General features: G+C 43.0%; 1 protein-coding gene across 2 annotated transcripts in view; it reads left to right on the forward strand.

Annotated features, from left to right (window-relative positions):
- The window catches only part of LOC306756907 (dihydropyridine-sensitive L-type skeletal muscle calcium channel subunit alpha-1-like), a 70,671-nt gene extending 56,007 nt beyond the window's left edge, over positions 1-14,664 (forward strand). For both annotated transcript variants that reach the window (XM_079241839.1, XM_079241840.1), the window contains exons 39-42: positions 1,022-1,152; positions 5,288-5,386; positions 12,515-12,624; positions 12,806-14,664. In XM_079241839.1, the coding sequence (XP_079097965.1) occupies positions 1,022-1,152; positions 5,288-5,386; positions 12,515-12,624; positions 12,806-12,815 (350 nt within the window). In that variant the 3' untranslated portion in view covers positions 12,816-14,664. The remainder of the gene's footprint in view (positions 1-1,021; positions 1,153-5,287; positions 5,387-12,514; positions 12,625-12,805) is intronic.
- The last annotated feature ends 4,726 nt before the right edge of the window (positions 14,665-19,390 follow it).

Raw genomic sequence — 19,390 nt, forward strand, 5'->3', positions numbered from 1 at the left:
ACCTCTTTGACCATTTTTATATTTTCCTGGAGTAACGACACTCGTGTCGTTGTAAAGATGCCGATGGTGGGAACTGCCCAGCGAGCTTAAACTCAGCTCTTCAGAGCCCTACGAATAACAGTACAGACAGTCCAAATATTTTTCCCTTGTGGGACTGATCCAGCATAAAACTAAGATTTAGTCTCATTCACAAGATTTTAACCTACATGACACAGTTATCGGCAATAACATGCAGTAGCACAAGTTCATTCATTCATTCATTCCTTTTCTAAACCGCTTAATCCAATTCAGGGTTGCGGGGAAGCTGGAGCCTATCCCAGCTGGCTTTTTGGCAAAAGGCAGGGTACACCCATGACAGCTCACCACTCCATCACAGGGCCAGTATCACAAGTTATCAGTTTTTACTTTTTAACAACACAACTTTACACAACATGCATATATTATATAGAAAATCTCATAATTAATAAAAAATAAAAAATAAATTTCATTAAAAAAAAAAAAGGGATATCAAACATCCCTGGTTATCCATTCATTTTTCTCAACCTCTTGATCCAATTAAGGGAAGCTGGAACCTATCCCAGCAATCATTTGGGCAAGAGGCAGGTACACTCTGGACCAGTTACCAGTCCATCACACGGCCAGCAACCATTCACACTCCACCTAATTTAGACTTAACCTAACGTGCACGTCAGTGTAACGAAGCCAGAGGACACATGCACAGGGAGAACTCCACATAGAAAGGCCACTGTTCAACCCTCCCTCTAGTCGAGGCTTGAACCAGCAACCTTCTTCCCACCCAGCCTACAGTGCTAACTACTGCACCACTCGCGCTTCTGTTCAAGATGGAACCAGCTGCTGGTGTGTGGTTGAAGTTGCAGTTTCATCATGTGCAGAAACAACTTCTCTGTTTTTTATTCTTTTCATGTTTCCAGGCTGTGCAGCCGTTTGACGCAGGACTTCAGCGTTCAGGGTGATAACGTGTATACATACCGCCCTCTCACCGCCTCTTTCTGCTCAACAGATGACGAGGTCACCGTGGGAAAATTCTATGCAACTTTCCTCATCCAGGATTATTTCCGGAAACTGAAGAAGCGGCAGGAAGAGTATTATGGCTACCGTCCCACAAAAAAAAGTGCGACCAATGAGATTCAGGTGGGTTGTGGTCAGGCTGATCTAAGGCTTTACATCATATTCAGTCTGCTGCCAGGATGTCAGGATCTCCGCTGAGGACACAGGCTGCACCAGCAACCTGGTTCCTGGACCTCCAGACGTCTTCAGAGAAGCCTCAATGAAGGTTTCAAGGTTTAGCTCTCCACAGTCCATCCAGCATTTTTCTAACTATTTTTTCCACCCACAATTCCAGATTGTCTCTGATTTATTATTTATTTTTTGTCTTGCGAAAACATCTGATATTTATTTATTATATTAAGGTAGCAACCGAAGTGATACCTAGTTAACAAGCTGTAATTACCAACATAATAACCAGATTATTTCCTGGTTGTAACACTGGGTGCATCATGGCAACTAGAATAGAAACATCATTACAGGGTCATAAAGGCCCTGAAACCAAGAGCAACAAAGGAGAAAAACATTTAAACTTTCAAGATATTTTTTGGTAAGAGTATGGTAAAATTGTAATAATAATGTAGTAATCATAATATTTTTTATTTTTAAAAAACATATTTTAGCGACACAAATGACATAACATAATAATTATGTTTGCTTATGTTTCTACAGGCTATTTAAGACTTAACCTACCATAAGCATGGCAGGAAAGAAGTAAAAATCTCTAATCACAATAGTACAGTTCTAAAGTTTATCTTAAAGCTTAAAGACTTTGTTAGTTTTTCTATTTCTTCAAAGGTAAAACTGAAGAAATCAAAGGAATTGATCATTTCTGGGCTGAAGGAATTTAAAAATCAGAATGTGAAGAACAAGTGATGTAAATCCATATGGAAAATAATATGACATCACACCTCGCTTCTTTGTGTTCATCTCAGGCTCGACGTTTACCAGCCGCTACGGCTGCACATTCCTGTACGTTCATGTGAGCCTCCTCCCTCCTCTAGCTGTGCTCTTTCTCTATTAAAGTCTCCAGCAAGCAATCAATGGCACTGGGTGTTTTTGAGCGAAATGGCATAGAACAGAACAAAAGGTTTATCTAAAGGCAACCAGCATCCGACAGAGAAACAACGGTTGTTGGCAAAGAAATTGTTTAAAGAGACAGAACTAGATTAACATTAGTTTTGTGTTAGAGTGTGATGTCTGTCACTATAGACAATCTTTGCACATATGTGTGTAGTTTTGTTTACATGTGTTCCAGTCACAGTTAAGACGTAAAGAGTGATGTTTGATTTACAAATGCTCCAATTTTGGAAATAAAGAAAGCAGAGAGAGAAAACTGGTGCAAAGGAGTCAACATCTTACATAAGTGAAGAGAGCTGCAACCATAGACCGTAAATGAAAGATGGACGGAGCCTCCGGCGGTTAAAAGTGAAGCCTATGCAGAAGTGCATAAAACTGCAGTTCCCCCTTCATCCACTAGGGGCTGCAAAACAGAGCAAATCCCCATTGACTCCCATGTTAAAAAGACCAACTTTACAACAGAAATAAACATGTTTACAGCAGAAATAAACATGTTCACAGCCTGGTTCAAAAATCCATTTTCGGTTTAATAGGTCAGGTTTGCCTTCATGACAACTGTGGGGGGAGTGAATTCTTTTCTAACTTGCCCATTTAAAAGTAATTTAATCTTGAAATTCTGCATATTTAGGGGCGTGTCCTTTTGACAGATATCTGATCTCCTGCTTCAAGAAGAACGTAGAACAACCACGGTTTTTAGCCGGTTAACAACATGACTTAGCTTTAGCCCGCTTACCTCCGTTAGCTGGTTAGCTTCTGTTTAGCTCTCTTTGCCGATATATGTATTTTCCGGGCGAGACGACACGCATGCCCCTGACAGGATCGCAATGGTAGGAACCGCCCACCGAGCTTCAATTCAGCTCTTCAGAGACCTGCGGGTGATGTCACAGAGGCTACGTCCATCTTTTAATATACAGTCTATGATTGCAGCGCTAACGGGCTACAGTTTGACTCGCTCTTCTTCTACTGTAACAACATAAACCTTATTAGTTGCTCCCACATGTTCCACAAAATGCTGACATTGTTTTGCTCTGTGTTTTTGCACTTTGCACCTTGTCTTGCGGGTGAGGAGAGTTGGGTAAGAGGTGGAGGGAGGTGTGGCTCATTTTGTCCAAAGGCAGTGCTCAGCAGCAAACCTTGTGGTGAAACCATTTCGATTTATGGTCCTTTAAATGTTCATTGCTGGAATAATTAACCCCAAAATACATTTAACCTGACATTACCATTATTATTATTAACCTGCTGTAGTGTTAAAGTGTTACGACTGTGTATTCAGTTCTTATTATATTAGTATTTGTTCATTACAACTTTATTTACGGGGCAAGACTGAAAATCGTTGTTCAAATAATAGAAAAAGAGAAAAGAACTGTTCATATTCTTCATCATCATCAGATCTATAACCTTCTAACCTCCACCATGTTTTGTCATCTCATCTCTGACATCACTGGAGGTGTTTGTAGAAAAATGATAGCCACACTACAGAAGTGATTTTCCCCGTCACACGCCCCTCATCGACGGCTAATTCGCCATCCCTCCTGCATCCTACCTGACCTGTTAGCTCTCTCCAGCCAGCAAAGGACGAACTTACAATGACTTTTGTTTTGTCTCTTTCTCTCTTTTAATTTTCTTGTGTTTCTTTGCTGAATCAGTGACATTGTATGTTCAAAACAGGCAGTTTCTTATTATCCCATGAAGCAAAACGTCACGCTGCGTCCTGGATGTAAAAGTTTGTTTAGTGTTGGTTTTCTCAGCCACGGGACGCTGCTGGATGGCAGTGGCTCAAGAAATGCACATGATAGATGTCACTGTGTCATCAAACAAGTCCAGAACGCAGAGTTTTAAGGTCAGAAAGTTGCGTGATGCTTCTTTAAGTTGTCTTCCATCACAATGTTCCAGCGCTACAACACACTTAAACCTTTAACATTTACATTGAACCGCTTTCATGCATAATCTGGAAGAGTCATGGACTGTGTTTGGAGGTGAATCGAACATTCCATGGCTCACATTTATCTCACGTCTGTTGGGTCATAATCAGAAACGGGAAATAATGTTTAGTTTAAAATGAAGAACTTTTTTCACCATAATGTGGCACAAGATGGCCACGAACCACAAAGTCTCAAGTTCAACTTGCAACTTCATTCTGGCATGAAATTTTTCTTTTTTATATCAAGTTAATGATGTGAACCAGCTAACAACGAGGAGCACTGTAATTAGTCATAGCTAGATTAAAAATCTGGTGATTGTAGAAGATTGTGACCATGCAGACTGTTGGTGGATTGTCTAAATTTGTGTTGATAGTTTGGAACATCATGAACTCCAGGAAGTGCTGGCTGGATGTGGCTCAAGATCTCCCCACGGGGATGAATAAAGTATCTTTGATTTGAGTTGAAGATCTCATACTACATATTGAAAAAGACATTTTTATAATGACATTATGAGCTCTTCTCTGGATGTCTTATGACTCATCTGTTCTGCAGACACTTCTGGAGAGGATGACGTCCTTAAGCGGAATCTTTTATTTGGAAGTAGCTTAATAAGAAAAGGGAAAAGTGCAGTGAAAGAACAACAGGCACCTGCATTATTGAACTTCCGCATCCTTCCACATGCATTTACAGACTCATTTTAGCAACGTGGCACACCACAGGACTCTTTCATCACATCACAGCCACTTTTACATTCAAGATTCTATTTAAATTTGTCCTTTTAGAAACGTTTAAAGACTTCAAATCAACTAAAAATGCTAAACCTTCATTCTGTTCATGTAGACGTGTATCCAACTGCAGTTGACACACAGGTTGATGCTGCAGATGTTGGTCTGTATTATGTTTATCTAATTAACTGTGTGATGGCTTCATGTCAGAGGATCTTTACAGCTGATTCCTCAGTAGGTGGGTCTACATATTGGTTGTCGATTAACTCTGTCATAGTGCAGCACATCTGGCTGGAAGAAGTTCAGTTTCCAGTTAATGGCTAAAATCCAAGCACACACCTGGGAATGAAGAGCCATCTCTCTACCCAGAGAAGATGGAAGGGCTGGGGAGGCCCAGTCATTGGGTGTTGAAATACGTTAAGAATGGGTTTCAGATGACATTGAAAGCAGATGTTTTATTGTGAATGTTTTCTGACCTCCTGCTGTGTCTGTCAGGCTGGACTGAGGAACATCGTGGAAGAAGCTCCTGCAGAGCTTCACAGAACGATTTCTGGAGATCTGCTGGCTGAAGACGACACTGAGGCCATCCTGAGGGTAAGACAGCAACAATCTGAGTTAACACAGGTCCAGTCGTCTTCACTGCACAGTCTGCTGGCAACCATGGCAACGTTGAAAACAATACAACCCAAAATCCCAATATCCAGGTGGGTGTGGTGAAGGACCAAACGAGCCAGAGGCTGATGGGATGCAGGAAATTATGTTCATTTCCAAACTTACGGGAAACAGGAAACAGGACTTGACCTGAACGGAACGAGACTTGACTTGACTTGACTTGACTGACCTGACCTGGCTTGGCCTGACCTGACCTGACCTGACCTGACCTGACACTTACCTGACCTGACACTTACCTGACCTGACCTGACACTGACCTGACTTGACTTGACTTGACTTGACTTGACCTGACCTGACCTGACCTGACACTTACCTGACCTGACCTGACACTTACCTGACCTGACCTGACACTGACTTGACTTGACTTGACTTGACTTGACCTGACCTGACCTGACACTTACCTGACCTGACACTTACCTGACCTGACCTGACACTGACCTGACCTGACACTTACCTGACCTGACACTTACCTGACCTGACACTTACCTGACCTGACACTTACCTGACCTGACCTGACACTGACCTGACCTGACCTGACACTTACCTGACCTGACCTGACTTGACTTGACTTGACTTGACTTGACTTGACCTGACCTGACCTGACCTGACACTGACTTGACTTGACTTGACTTGACCTGACCTGACCTGACACTTACCTGACCTGACACTTACCTGACCTGACACTTACCTGACCTGACCTGACACTGACCTGACCTGACCTGACACTTACCTGACCTGACCTGACTTGACTTGACTTGACTTGACCTGACCTGACCTGACCTGACACTGACTTGACTTGACTTGACCTGACCTGACCTGACCTGACACTGACCTGACACTGACCTGACCTGACCTGACCTGACCTGACACTGACCTGACCTGACACTGACCTGACACTGACCTGACCTGACACTGACCTGACACTGACCTGACCTGACACTGACTTGACCTGACTTGACTTGACTTGACCTGACCTGACCTGACACTTACCTGACCTGACACTGACCTGACCTGACACTTACCTGACCTGACACTGACCTGACACTGACCTGACCTGACCTGACAATGACCTGACCTGACCTGACCTGACCTGACACTGACTTGACTTGACCTGACCTGACGTGACACTTACCTGACCTGACAGTGACCTGACCTGACACTGACCTGACCTGACCTGACCTGACACTTACCTAACCTGACCGGACCTGACACTGACTTGACTTGACCTGACTTAACACTGACCTGACCTGACACTGACCTGACCTGACCTGACCTGACCTGACCTGACCTGACACTGACCTGACCTGACACTGACCTGACCTGACCTGACCTGACCTGACCTGACCTGACACTGACCTGACCTGACCTGACCTGACCTGACACTTACCTGACCTGACCTGACACTGACCTGACCTGACCTGACACTGACCTGACCTGACCTGACCTGACCTGACCTGACCCTGACCTGACCTGACACTGACCTGACCTGACACTGACCTGACCTGACCTGACCTGACCTGACCTGACACTGACCTGACCTGACCTGACACTGACCTGACCTGACCTGACCTGACCTGACCTGACCCTGACCTGACCTGACCCTGACACTGACCTGACTTGACTTGACTTGACTTGACTTGACCTGACACTGACCTGACCTGACACTGACCTGACCTGACCTGACCTGACACTGACCTGACACTGACCTGACCTGACCTGACCTGACCTGACCTGACCTGACACTGACCTGACCTGACCTGACCTGACCTGACCTGACACTGACCTGACACTGACCTGACCTGACCTGACACTGACCTGACCTGACACTTACCTGACCTGACACTGACTTGTCTTGACTTGACCTGACTTGACTTGACTTGACTTGACTGACCTGACCTGGCTTGGCCTGACCTGACCTGACCTGACCTGACCTGACACTTACCTGACCTGACACTTACCTGACCTGACCTGACACTGACCTGACTTGACTTGACTTGACTTGACTTGACCTGACCTGACCTGACCTGACACTTACCTGACCTGACCTGACACTTACCTGACCTGACCTGACACTGACTTGACTTGACTTGACTTGACTTGACCTGACCTGACCTGACACTTACCTGACCTGACACTTACCTGACCTGACCTGACACTGACCTGACCTGACACTTACCTGACCTGACACTTACCTGACCTGACACTTACCTGACCTGACCTGACACTGACCTGACCTGACCTGACACTTACCTGACCTGACCTGACTTGACTTGACTTGACTTGACTTGACTTGACCTGACCTGACCTGACCTGACACTGACTTGACTTGACTTGACTTGACCTGACCTGACCTGACACTTACCTGACCTGACACTTACCTGACCTGACACTTACCTGACCTGACCTGACACTGACCTGACCTGACCTGACACTTACCTGACCTGACCTGACTTGACTTGACTTGACTTGACCTGACCTGACCTGACCTGACACTGACTTGACTTGACTTGACCTGACCTGACCTGACCTGACACTGACCTGACACTGACCTGACCTGACCTGACCTGACCTGACACTGACCTGACCTGACACTGACCTGACACTGACCTGACCTGACACTGACCTGACACTGACCTGACCTGACACTGACTTGACCTGACTTGACTTGACTTGACCTGACCTGACCTGACACTTACCTGACCTGACACTGACCTGACCTGACACTTACCTGACCTGACACTGACCTGACACTGACCTGACCTGACCTGACAATGACCTGACCTGACCTGACCTGACCTGACACTGACTTGACTTGACCTGACCTGACGTGACACTTACCTGACCTGACAGTGACCTGACCTGACACTGACCTGACCTGACCTGACCTGACACTTACCTAACCTGACCGGACCTGACACTGACTTGACTTGACCTGACTTAACACTGACCTGACCTGACACTGACCTGACCTGACCTGACCTGACCTGACCTGACCTGACACTGACCTGACCTGACACTGACCTGACCTGACCTGACCTGACCTGACCTGACCTGACACTGACCTGACCTGACCTGACCTGACCTGACACTTACCTGACCTGACCTGACACTGACCTGACCTGACCTGACACTGACCTGACCTGACCTGACCTGACCTGACCTGACCCTGACCTGACCTGACACTGACCTGACCTGACACTGACCTGACCTGACCTGACCTGACACTGACCTGACCTGACACTGACCTGACCTGACCTGACCTGACCTGACCTGACCCTGACCTGACCTGACCCTGACCTGACCTGACACTGACCTGACTTGACTTGACTTGACTTGACTTGACCTGACACTGACCTGACCTGACACTGACCTGACCTGACCTGACCTGACACTGACCTGACACTGACCTGACCTGACCTGACCTGACCTGACCTGACCTGACCTGACCTGACCTGACACTGACCTGACCTGACCTGACCTGACCTGACCTGACACTGACCTGACACTGACCTGACCTGACCTGACACTGACCTGACCTGACACTTACCTGACCTGACACTGACTTGTCTTGACTTGACCTGACTTGACTTGACTTGACTTGACTGACCTGACACTGACTTGACTTGGGCAGAAATGATGACCAGAACGACAACAATTAACTGGCAAATGAGATGTGAAACATACAGGTATTTATACATAGAATGGATGTGCAAAATGAAGTCAGGTGTACACATGAACAGGAAGCTAAACAGAAAACACGAGGGAGGAAAACTACCATATAAAACAGGAAACCAGAGCAAAACATGACAAGAACCCCACAACAGAACCCTGAAACCATGACACAAAGAAGTTGTGACAATGTGTACAATGCAAATAAAATCCTCATCAACTCATATTTTATTACCAATAGAACATAAACTACATATCACATACTGAAACTGAGACATTTAATCATTTCACAGATAATATGAGCTCTGATTTGATGGCATAAATGCATCAGTAAAAAGTGATTCCAGGGTGATGAGGAGCATACTTAGCGACCTCTTTTCTTTTAAGATCTGTCGGTAAACATCTGGGAGAGGAATGTTGTCCCACTCTGGTCTGATGCGGGACTCCAGCTGCTCCACAGTTCTAGACTTTTGTTTTGAACCAGATGTTTGTACTGGTGAAAGATCTGGACTGCAGGCAGACCAGTTCTCCTGTTCCACCATGCTGCCGTGATGGAGGCAGGATGTGGTTCAGCATGGTGGAACCTGCAAGGTCTTCCCTGAAAGAGACGTTGTCTGGATGGGAGCAGATGTTTCAGCATTGATGGAGCTTCCCAGATGTGGAAGCTGCCCACGCCATCGGCACCAATGGAACCCCATCCCATCAGAGATGCAGGCTGATAACAAGCTGGATGCTCCCTCTCCTCTTTAGTCTCCAGGACACGCTGTCCATGCTGTCCACAAACAATTTACCATTTCCATATGTTTTCTTTTTTGTCAGCTTTGCCTCAGACCACTTTAAATGAGCTTTGATCCAGAAAAGACAACTGTGTTTCTGCATCCGGATGATAGATCTTTAACCTGCATTTGTGGAGTTCAGGGTGAACCGTGCTCACAGACATAGATTACTGAAAGTCTTCCTGAGTCCATGCAGTGATGTCCAGTAGAGAGTCATGTCTAGAAGACACCATGATCGCCACCATGTAATTTGACCTTCAGCATAGTCCCATGCTCACAGAGATTCCTCCTGATTTGCTGAATCTTTTGATCATTTTCACAGTAGTTTGTGGGATCTTCAAAGTCGTCATAATTTTACACTGAAGAACATTTTTTCTTGAATTTCTCTACAAATTTTTAGACCCAGTTTGTCTCAGATTGATGAACCAGTCCATCTTTACACCTGAGAGGCACTTCCTCTCTGAAAGGCTCCTTTTATGCCTATGCCAGTTCTGTGATGCTCAACATTAATTTGTAACGAGTCATTTTCCCGCCTTTTTTGTTCTTTAAAGATGTTTCTGCAAATAGATTTAAAATAAGCTCTTATTTTCCGTGATACGGTTCAGTTTCATCGTCTGATATGTTGTTTATCTTATATTGGAAAAAAAATGAGTTGATAAGATTTAAATATCTTTTATCCAGTCATAATTTATGTATGGTTTCTTTTTAGCAGACGAAGAGTATCTTTAGGAAGGAAATTGTTTCACCTTTTTTACACGTTTCGATCACTTCAGTTTTTCTCTGAAACGTCATTTTAGGTCCATCGGGACTTGTCCTTATCAGCTGGTGGTGTTTGCCTGCTGGGTCACGCCTCCTGCTGCCCGGTGGTCTTTGCTGGAGAGAGGGTCCTATAATCCAACTGTATATATGAATGTCAGAGTAGATATAATGAACTTAATCACACTCTATAGAGTCATAACTTCTTTTGAACAGGGATTGTAACCATAGACATCATATATACGTAGACGCCTCATTGAGCGCTGGAGAGTGAACCAACATCGCCGCCATGTTGGATGGGTCTCCGGTGTCGAGTTTTGCTGCAGCGTCAACGTAGTTTCCCCACAAAACTTTTTTGTGGAACAACGCGTATATATTACACACTTAAAAAAAAAACACTTTTCTACATAATTGGTTGATAAATAATATTAACACAGTGAATAATCTCCCGAATGCAAGTGAATTGTTAGAATTATTATGATATTATTATTAGAATTATTCCTACACACCAAGAACCCAGTAGAGGCAACACAGGATTAAAAAGTAGAAGTAAAAAAAAGTGTAGCATATATGAGTAACGAAGCAGAGCGCTGGTGGATTTAATCTACTGCACAAAGGACAATCATGAGACAACAAGTGGGGAGAAAACATTACATTTAACAAAGAATGAATGAAGAATAAAATAAACCTAAATTAACACTAATACACACACACACACATATATATATATATATATATATATATATATATATATATATATATATATATATATATATATATATATATATATACTTTTCAACACCACATAAAGTACTTTTCATTTCATATATATATATATATATATATGAAATGAAAAGTACTTTATGTGGTGTTGAAAAGTATATATATGTATATATATATATATATATATATATACACATACATGATTTGTGTGTTTATCTGAGTGCTATATTTTAATATTAAACCTACATAAAATGAAACATCCTGGGTCTAATGTCTTGCTGTTCTGTATTCAGCAAAATTTGGATTGTCTTCATTAAATCTTACTCCAAGGTTTTTGGAAAGTTAGCAGCCCTTGTGTACCAGGAAATGTCCCTCGGCAGTCTAAACTTATCGCAGCATAACAAAGGGATAGTTAGATAGCTAGTGATCCCTAACTTAAAATGTTTTAACTTAAAAGCATGTTGTTTTTTAATGTTTTACAGTGATCTGTATCATAACAATATCTCTGCCCTTTGTAACAAACCAAACTGTGAGGAGAAACAGGTAAAAATCCGTGGAGTTCTTGTCGTGGTTGGACCTACACCTTACAAATAAATGCATTGGAGGCGCATGGGAGACCCATCCAAGATGGCGGCGCGATGAGACGTCTGCTCGTATAGGCGGCGTGATACAATGCGGCGTCTACGAATATATGATGTCTATGGATTGTACCATGAAGTCAGTATGTTTCTTCTTTAAACAGAGAATCAGTTCTGTGATTTGCTGATGGTTCAGCAGATGAGTCAGATGTTTGCAGCCCTTCAAAGAAACAGAAGTTTAATGTGCCGAAACAACCCAATGACGTTTCATAAGAACATTATTGTGAGCTATTATCAGTTAAAGCATGGAAGTCAGTTATTTGCAACAGATTCTTTAAACCCTGCCAGCTGCAGGTTCAGATTTGTACCAACCTCCAACACCTCTTCCCAGATTCCAGCTTCCTGGCCTCCAATGCTTTTACACCACATAGTTTCCATCAGATCTGGTCTGCATCTGAACTCTGGGTGTCCTCTGGTTACTGTTTCTTTGTGTCACTGTAAAACAAACTGTGTCCCATCCACAGTAACAGTGCTGCTTGCTTTAACAGAGAGATGAGAGTCTTTTTGGGAACCACTCCGACCCGTTTGTTGCAGAGACAGATTCAGCCAACACCAGCCAGCGTCCTCTGCAGATGGCTGAAGGTGTCATGAACAACAGGTCAGTGTGCTGATGTCCAGATCAGTATGACCTTCCATCTGGTTTGGACTCATCCGGACTCAGAGACCTGGACATGATTCACTCTGCTGGAGCTGTGATGATGCACTGAAATGAAATTTAAGCTAATGTTTGATTCTTTCCTAACACAGAGGTGCTGTCGTGTTTCCCTGTCTTCTCACAGCCAATATTAACAGAAGCCTCGCTTCAAACAGCAACCTGTGATGTCATCAGGATGAAGATGAAAGGATGGGCTGTGATGAAAGAGGTTGTGAAGGTCACCAAACACTGAGTGTCCACCGTGGAGCTGAGAGCTGTCATGATGCATCAGCCTGTTTACATTCAGTCTGATTCTACTCGCTGTTCAGTCCAGTTTGTAATGTTGGATCCATATTTAACTGAAGCAGAGGCATGAATGAAGGAATTAATAAATAAATGACTGTAAACATGGCCGCCATGCACGGCTCATTTGACGGCTACTCTTTATTCATATATCCATCCATCTATCCATCCATCAATCCATTCATCCATCAGTCCATCTCTCCATCCATTCATCCATCTATCCATCCATTCATCTGTCCATCTAGCTATCTATCCATTCATCCATCTATCCATCCATTCATCTGTCCATCTAGCTATCTATCCATTCATCCATCTATCCATCCATTCATCTGTCCATCTAGCTATCTATCCATTCATCCATCTATCCATCTATGCATCCATCCATTTGCCCATCTATCCATTCATCAATCTATCATTCATCCATCAATCCATCTATCATCTATCCATTCATCCATCTATCCATTCATCCATCTATCATCTATCCATTCATTCATCCATCTATCCATCCATTCATCTGTCCATCTAGCTATCTATCCATTCATCCATCTATCCATTCATCCATCTATCATCTATCCATTCATTGCTCTATCTATCTATCTATCTATCTATCTATCTATCTATCTATCTATCTATCTATCTATCTATCTATCTATCTATCTATCTATATCTATCTATCCATCTATCTATCTATCTATCTATCTATCTATCTATCTATATCTATCTATCTATCTATCTATCTATCTATCTATCTATTTGTCTATCTATCCATCTATCCATCATCCATCCGTCAATCTGTCCATCCATCCATCCGTCCATTTGTCCATCCATCTATCCATCCGTGAATCCATCCATTAATCTGTTCGTCCATCCATCTGTCCACCAATCCATCTATCCATATAACACACATCACTGTACATCCACAAGGCCAACTCTTTAGGCGATGCATCAAATAAAATTCAGCTAACATGACGCTCCAGAAAGTAAAGTGGTGAAGTGGTGAAGTGGTTTGTTCGCCTTGAGACAGAGATGAAATGTATGCGATGAATGTCACTGTAAAAAAATATGGTTATTTCTATGTGACACATTGTACCTCAGTTAGCTTTAGCAAGTCATCTGGCAGGACACGATGAAAACCAAACAAATACCGCATACGCCACTACATAAAAATAAAATTTTATTAATTGTTTATCTTTTAGCAAATCTGTACAGTGTGACAGAAATAGACATTTCTATTGTGATTTGGGCCTGTTTTAATTGAATATTGTTTTATTATCATTTTTATATTTACACTGCCAATTAGGTTTTAGTACATCAGTACGTATTATAGTGGTGGTATGAACTTAAGTTGTTGTTTTTTATGCCTTTCTTCATTTAATTTTATGAAGGTGTGTCATATGGTGAGATTGTCCTCTTCATTTACATCCATCCATCCATTTTGTGAACCACTTGGTCCAATTCAGGGTCGCAGGGAAGCTGGAGTCTTTCCCAGCTATTGTTGGGCAAGAGACTGGGACACTGTGGACAGGTCACCAGTCCATGACTGGGACACTGTGGACAGGTCACCAGTCCATGACTGGGACACTGTGGACAGGTCACCAGTCCATGACTGGGACACACGGAGAGACAAACAACCTCTCACGCTCACATTCACTCCTAAGGACAATTTAGAGTAACCATTTAACCCAGTGGTTTACAAACTTTCTCTGCAGCCCCCCCTTCCATCAATGACAAAAATGTCAAGCCCCCCCTCACGTCTCATGAACCAAAGAAACATACTAAGAAATGCGTCTTTAGTTTTAGTGGCTGTATTGTGGGCAACTATAATTAAAACTGTCAGTCTTATTTTCCATTCTTCTGCTTCAGTGTGAAATATTTTAAAACAGGAATCTCTGCAAACTACTTTCAGTGACTTGAGACGATGCTGCTTTAAGAAAGCAACTTTTCTTTATATGATAGTTGGATAGTTTATTTCTAAAGTAACCTGCAGGCTTTTCTTTATGTTAAAGATAAAAAGTCCTTAAGTGGTGGTGTAATTTGTTTGGCTTCACACTTCATTATATTAGATAATATTTTGGTACAAGCAAAATACTGCATTCTCATTATTACCCACCATTGATTATCCCCCCCAGTTTGGGAACCACTGATTTAACCTAACATACATGTCTTTGGATGGTAGGAGGAAGCCGGAGTACCTGGAGAGAACCCAGAACCTCTCCACATGGAAAGGCCACTGTTCAAACCCACCACCCCCCTACAAAAAAAAACCCCTTCTTGCTGTGAGGCCACAGTCCTAACCACTATGTCACCATGCAGCTTCTTCATGTACAGGAAATATTAGATAGAATTTACATATTATATATTTATTTATTACATAAATAAATAAATGAGTAGATGTACACACAGAAAGATATTTATGCTGAAAAACAGCAAACATCTATTTTTGTTTCAGCTGCTGAGTTTCTTCTCTCCGATCACAAACCTCATTTTATGTCTCCAAGCAAAGAACAAAAGTAATATCATCCCTCTGAATACCTACATGGATCAACCTGATTGGAATGTCACTCATCAAAACAAGAGGAGGATGAAGAGGAAGGCAATGTGAAGTGTGTGTGTGTGTGTGTGTGTGTGTGTGAACACTGCGTGGTGCGGCAGGGATGGTGACGCAAGCAATGTGAAGCTATAAATGATGCTGCTGTGGGGTCAGCAGCGTCATTCAGAGCATCACTTGGAGCTCAACATCAGCACAAAGGTAAGACCTGACTTCATGATCCAAAAACATCCCGCGTATCACTCGGTGTCGGTATCTGTAAGAGTTGGACCAAATCGGTATTTCGGATATTGGTAAAAACAGCCAATACAACCCATTGACGATCTGAGATTATATTTATTTGACTGTTTATCAACATATTTGAAAAGTTCATGCATTGGGTGGTCTCTGACCTTAGTACAAACCTGAATTCTCCACTTTTTAATGCCATGAAGTGAAATTAGAAAATGTTTGTGTCATTGAGCTGCAGTGGATTTTTTTCATTGGATTTCTGGATAGAAACTGTTTATTTATACTTTACATAAAGTTAAAAACATCTCCTGATCCAACAAATCACTGAAAACAGTTTTAATGGAAGGGTGTCTGTTATGCTACCTGGACTTTTCTGAGCGTTTCATAGTTTTATAGTGTTGTAGTGTGTTACAGTGTTGAACATTCATCAGAAATGTTTCTAATCACATAAACGCATGTTTTAGTTTTCCAGCACGTCTCGGTTGCCATGGTGCTGAAAAAGATTGTTTTTAGAGAGGTTTTTCTTCTTCGAGATTTTAGTGATGTCCCGGGGGCGGTGGACGGGACTCACTGATTGGTCATCTGCTCTAGGTTGTGCATGTTCACAAGGAGGGAGCCAAACCCACCTTCCCTGTAAGACGGAAACGGTGGGGGACACCAGGACATGTTGCAAAACTACATTTGTTCAGATTTCCGGATGAAACAACAAGAAGACATCAATGGATGGAGTTTGGGTTGGAAGCAGCCACAGCGTGGTGGGAACAGTGACTCCACCTGGAGAAACATCAGACATCTCCTCCCAGAAGACACCAGTCTGAAAACAGCAGGGTCCTCAAGCACCCTGGACTCTGGTAGAGGACCCGAGCTGGAGATGAGCAGCCCCCTCCCTGGCCAGAGGAGACGGGACTATATATGGCCAAGTCACATGTTTTTGGGTTGTTTTCAACAGTTTTGCCTCTTGCTCTTCTTTCTCTGGGAACACTGGTTGGACTCAGTTTTGAGATGATTGTTGTCTTTGGTCGGTCCTGTCCTCAGTCCTGCTGCTCTGATGTCCATCCACTTTCTGACAGATGTCTTTGGTGGTTCTAACAGGGTTTGAGACTTCTCTGTTGCTTAATTTAACACCCAGCATTTCATCATGCTGTGGTCCCAGTTCACCTGCATGCTCCTTACTGGGACACAGGCCTGAGTGGACCATCGGACCACCAGCCGACCACATCAGGGACTGGAAAACTGAGAGAAGCTGGAGACGTCTCAGTTTGAGTCTGAAAATACAAAACGCTTATCAGCTTTATCAGCTGATTCCCAGGAAACGAGGAGGAAACAACGGCGAAGACGTGCGCTGAAATATGAAAACAAGCTGAAAACTTTATTTACACATTTACTTCCACCCACTCGTTACCTAACTCCACCTTCCTCTCTCTGGTTGGGGTGGGGGTGGGTGGGCTGCTTTTCCTGCATTAGTGACACATGACATTTAACCTTGTTCTGATCTTTGTCTCTGTCTGCCTGCAGAGGAGTTCCAGTCGCCATCGTCTGTCATGATGTCCTCAGTCGTTGTTGCTCTGCTGATGGCTGCCGTGTCGGTGGGGGTCCACACCAGCAGCGCTTTAGAGTCCACCAGCTACAGTGAAGGTACGGTAAACCCTGACAAAGGAATTAAGATCTATAGCTATTGACCCTAAGTACGAATTGGAGGCTAAAACTGGCCCTTTAGAGGGTCCAGTCTAGATCTGAATCTGAATTTAGTTGTTTTTCCCCGGTAATCATGTTCCTCTGAAGAGTCATCACCACAGCGAATCATCGCACAGGTGAATCGTATTTTATGCCCTTCCTAACACAACCCTCTGCCTTTAGGCAGGCTTGGATCAGAGAACAACCATGCAGCAGCGTAGCGGAGCAGGACTCAAACCGGAGACCATCAGGTCACAAGACAAGCAGCTCCAACACCTGAACTACTGCCACCCTGAATCTAAATTCAGTAAATATCAAAATAATATAGTAAATCATATCTGTAATCTGCAATGAAAGTAACTTTAATTTCTTATTCATCCATTTTAGGTTTAAATATTTATTAATGTTTAAACCTAAAACATCTCCAAGGCAGGAGGATGACTAGTTCTATTATTCATGTCTTCTTACTGAAACGATCTGACTTTATTTTGTATTACATCCTGATTTCTATTATTAGACATAAAATTTCAAAAGTTGGGGCCATGACAGGAGTCTTTGTTCCTTTTCCTTTTTTTTCTTTTATTTATTCATTTATTTTTTAACTACAATTCAAAAATGTATTTATCTTAATAAGTAATGAGTACATTCAGGCCCACAACTGCATTTCTGCTTTTTTATTAGTTTCTCTGGTTGAATCATGATCTTATATGCTATTTTAAAGGTTTTCCATTAAATGAAACTTATGTTCCATTTAAATGAAAGGTTTTTTTTTATTTAAACTTTTGTTTTTCTCTCCTCCAGGCCATGTCACACACATAATATAAGTTTATAAGTTTTTTTTTTTTGTTTTTTTTTGCATGTTAATCTGATTTTGGTTCCAACATGATCTGACATGTCTGACGTGTCCAAACAGCAGTTGGAATTAGTGTGTTTAATTTTAACCACATTAGTTCAGTTTAATAGCCTGGTAAGCCGGACTCTTGCTGTACCAGCGTAGAGTCTGGGGACTCACTCGCATCAACGGATTTCTAGGGCTGGACACATAAACATGGAGTAAACCAATCAGAAAAATGGCGGACATGACAGCAGTAAAGTGGCTGCCTACAGTGTCCGGAAGTGTCCAGTAGAGCAAACGCAACATTAGAAAAAGAACATGGCGTGCAGTGCAGAAGACATAAATGACCTGTGTCGCTCTGTATTGAATATATAGAGCGCTCCAGTCTGGCGTGCTAGGCTTTCAGTTTCTGAATGTTTAACCGGTTCTGAAGGTCTGACAAGCTTTTAGTTGATCCTGATCTTTGGATCACATCATGCCAACATGAACAGAACAGCTTCTGCTTCAATCACATCAAGTCTCTGCGCCTTCAGGGAGATAAATGTTTGGGATGTATCTGAGCATTTTGGCCTGGAAATGATCCCGCTCTCCAGCCGCCACTTCACTCTCTCGCCTGCTGTGTTGTGGGAATATGACAGAGTGGGAGAAGACTCAGCGAGATATAAGTGACTCCTTTGGCCTTCCTGCAGTGTTGCAGGAACACTCAAAGCATCAAGCCTGTCACCCAGTGGAACGTGAAAAGGTTCAACAAAACAGAGTCGAAGTTGGATCCAAGTATATCTTCCCAAATAAGACTTTCCTTTCTGTCACTGGTTTTTCTGATTTGTTCTCCCAGATATTTGGAATAGGAAGTGGCTTTTTATGAATGAATTGGCGACAACATGAGGAAAAGTTTCCTTCTCCTTGTTTTTTGCTTTAGGTCACACCATACTAAAGGTCCTGCGAGAAATGAGCAATCAGTTCCCCTCAGCCGCGAAGTCGTGGAGTCCTCATGCAGGTGATGGAGGATGGTGGCTCGCCAAGATCTTCCCACAGACCAGGAACAAACGGCAACAAGTTTCCTCGTACAACCTCAACTCCTTTGGTCTACGTTATGGAAAATGACATGAGAGGGCCTTGGATGTTCCTGCTCTGTTGGA

Source organism: Telmatherina bonti (genome assembly GCF_933228915.1).
Source record: "Telmatherina bonti genome assembly, chromosome: 6".
NCBI lineage: Eukaryota > Metazoa > Chordata > Actinopteri > Atheriniformes > Telmatherinidae > Telmatherina > Telmatherina bonti.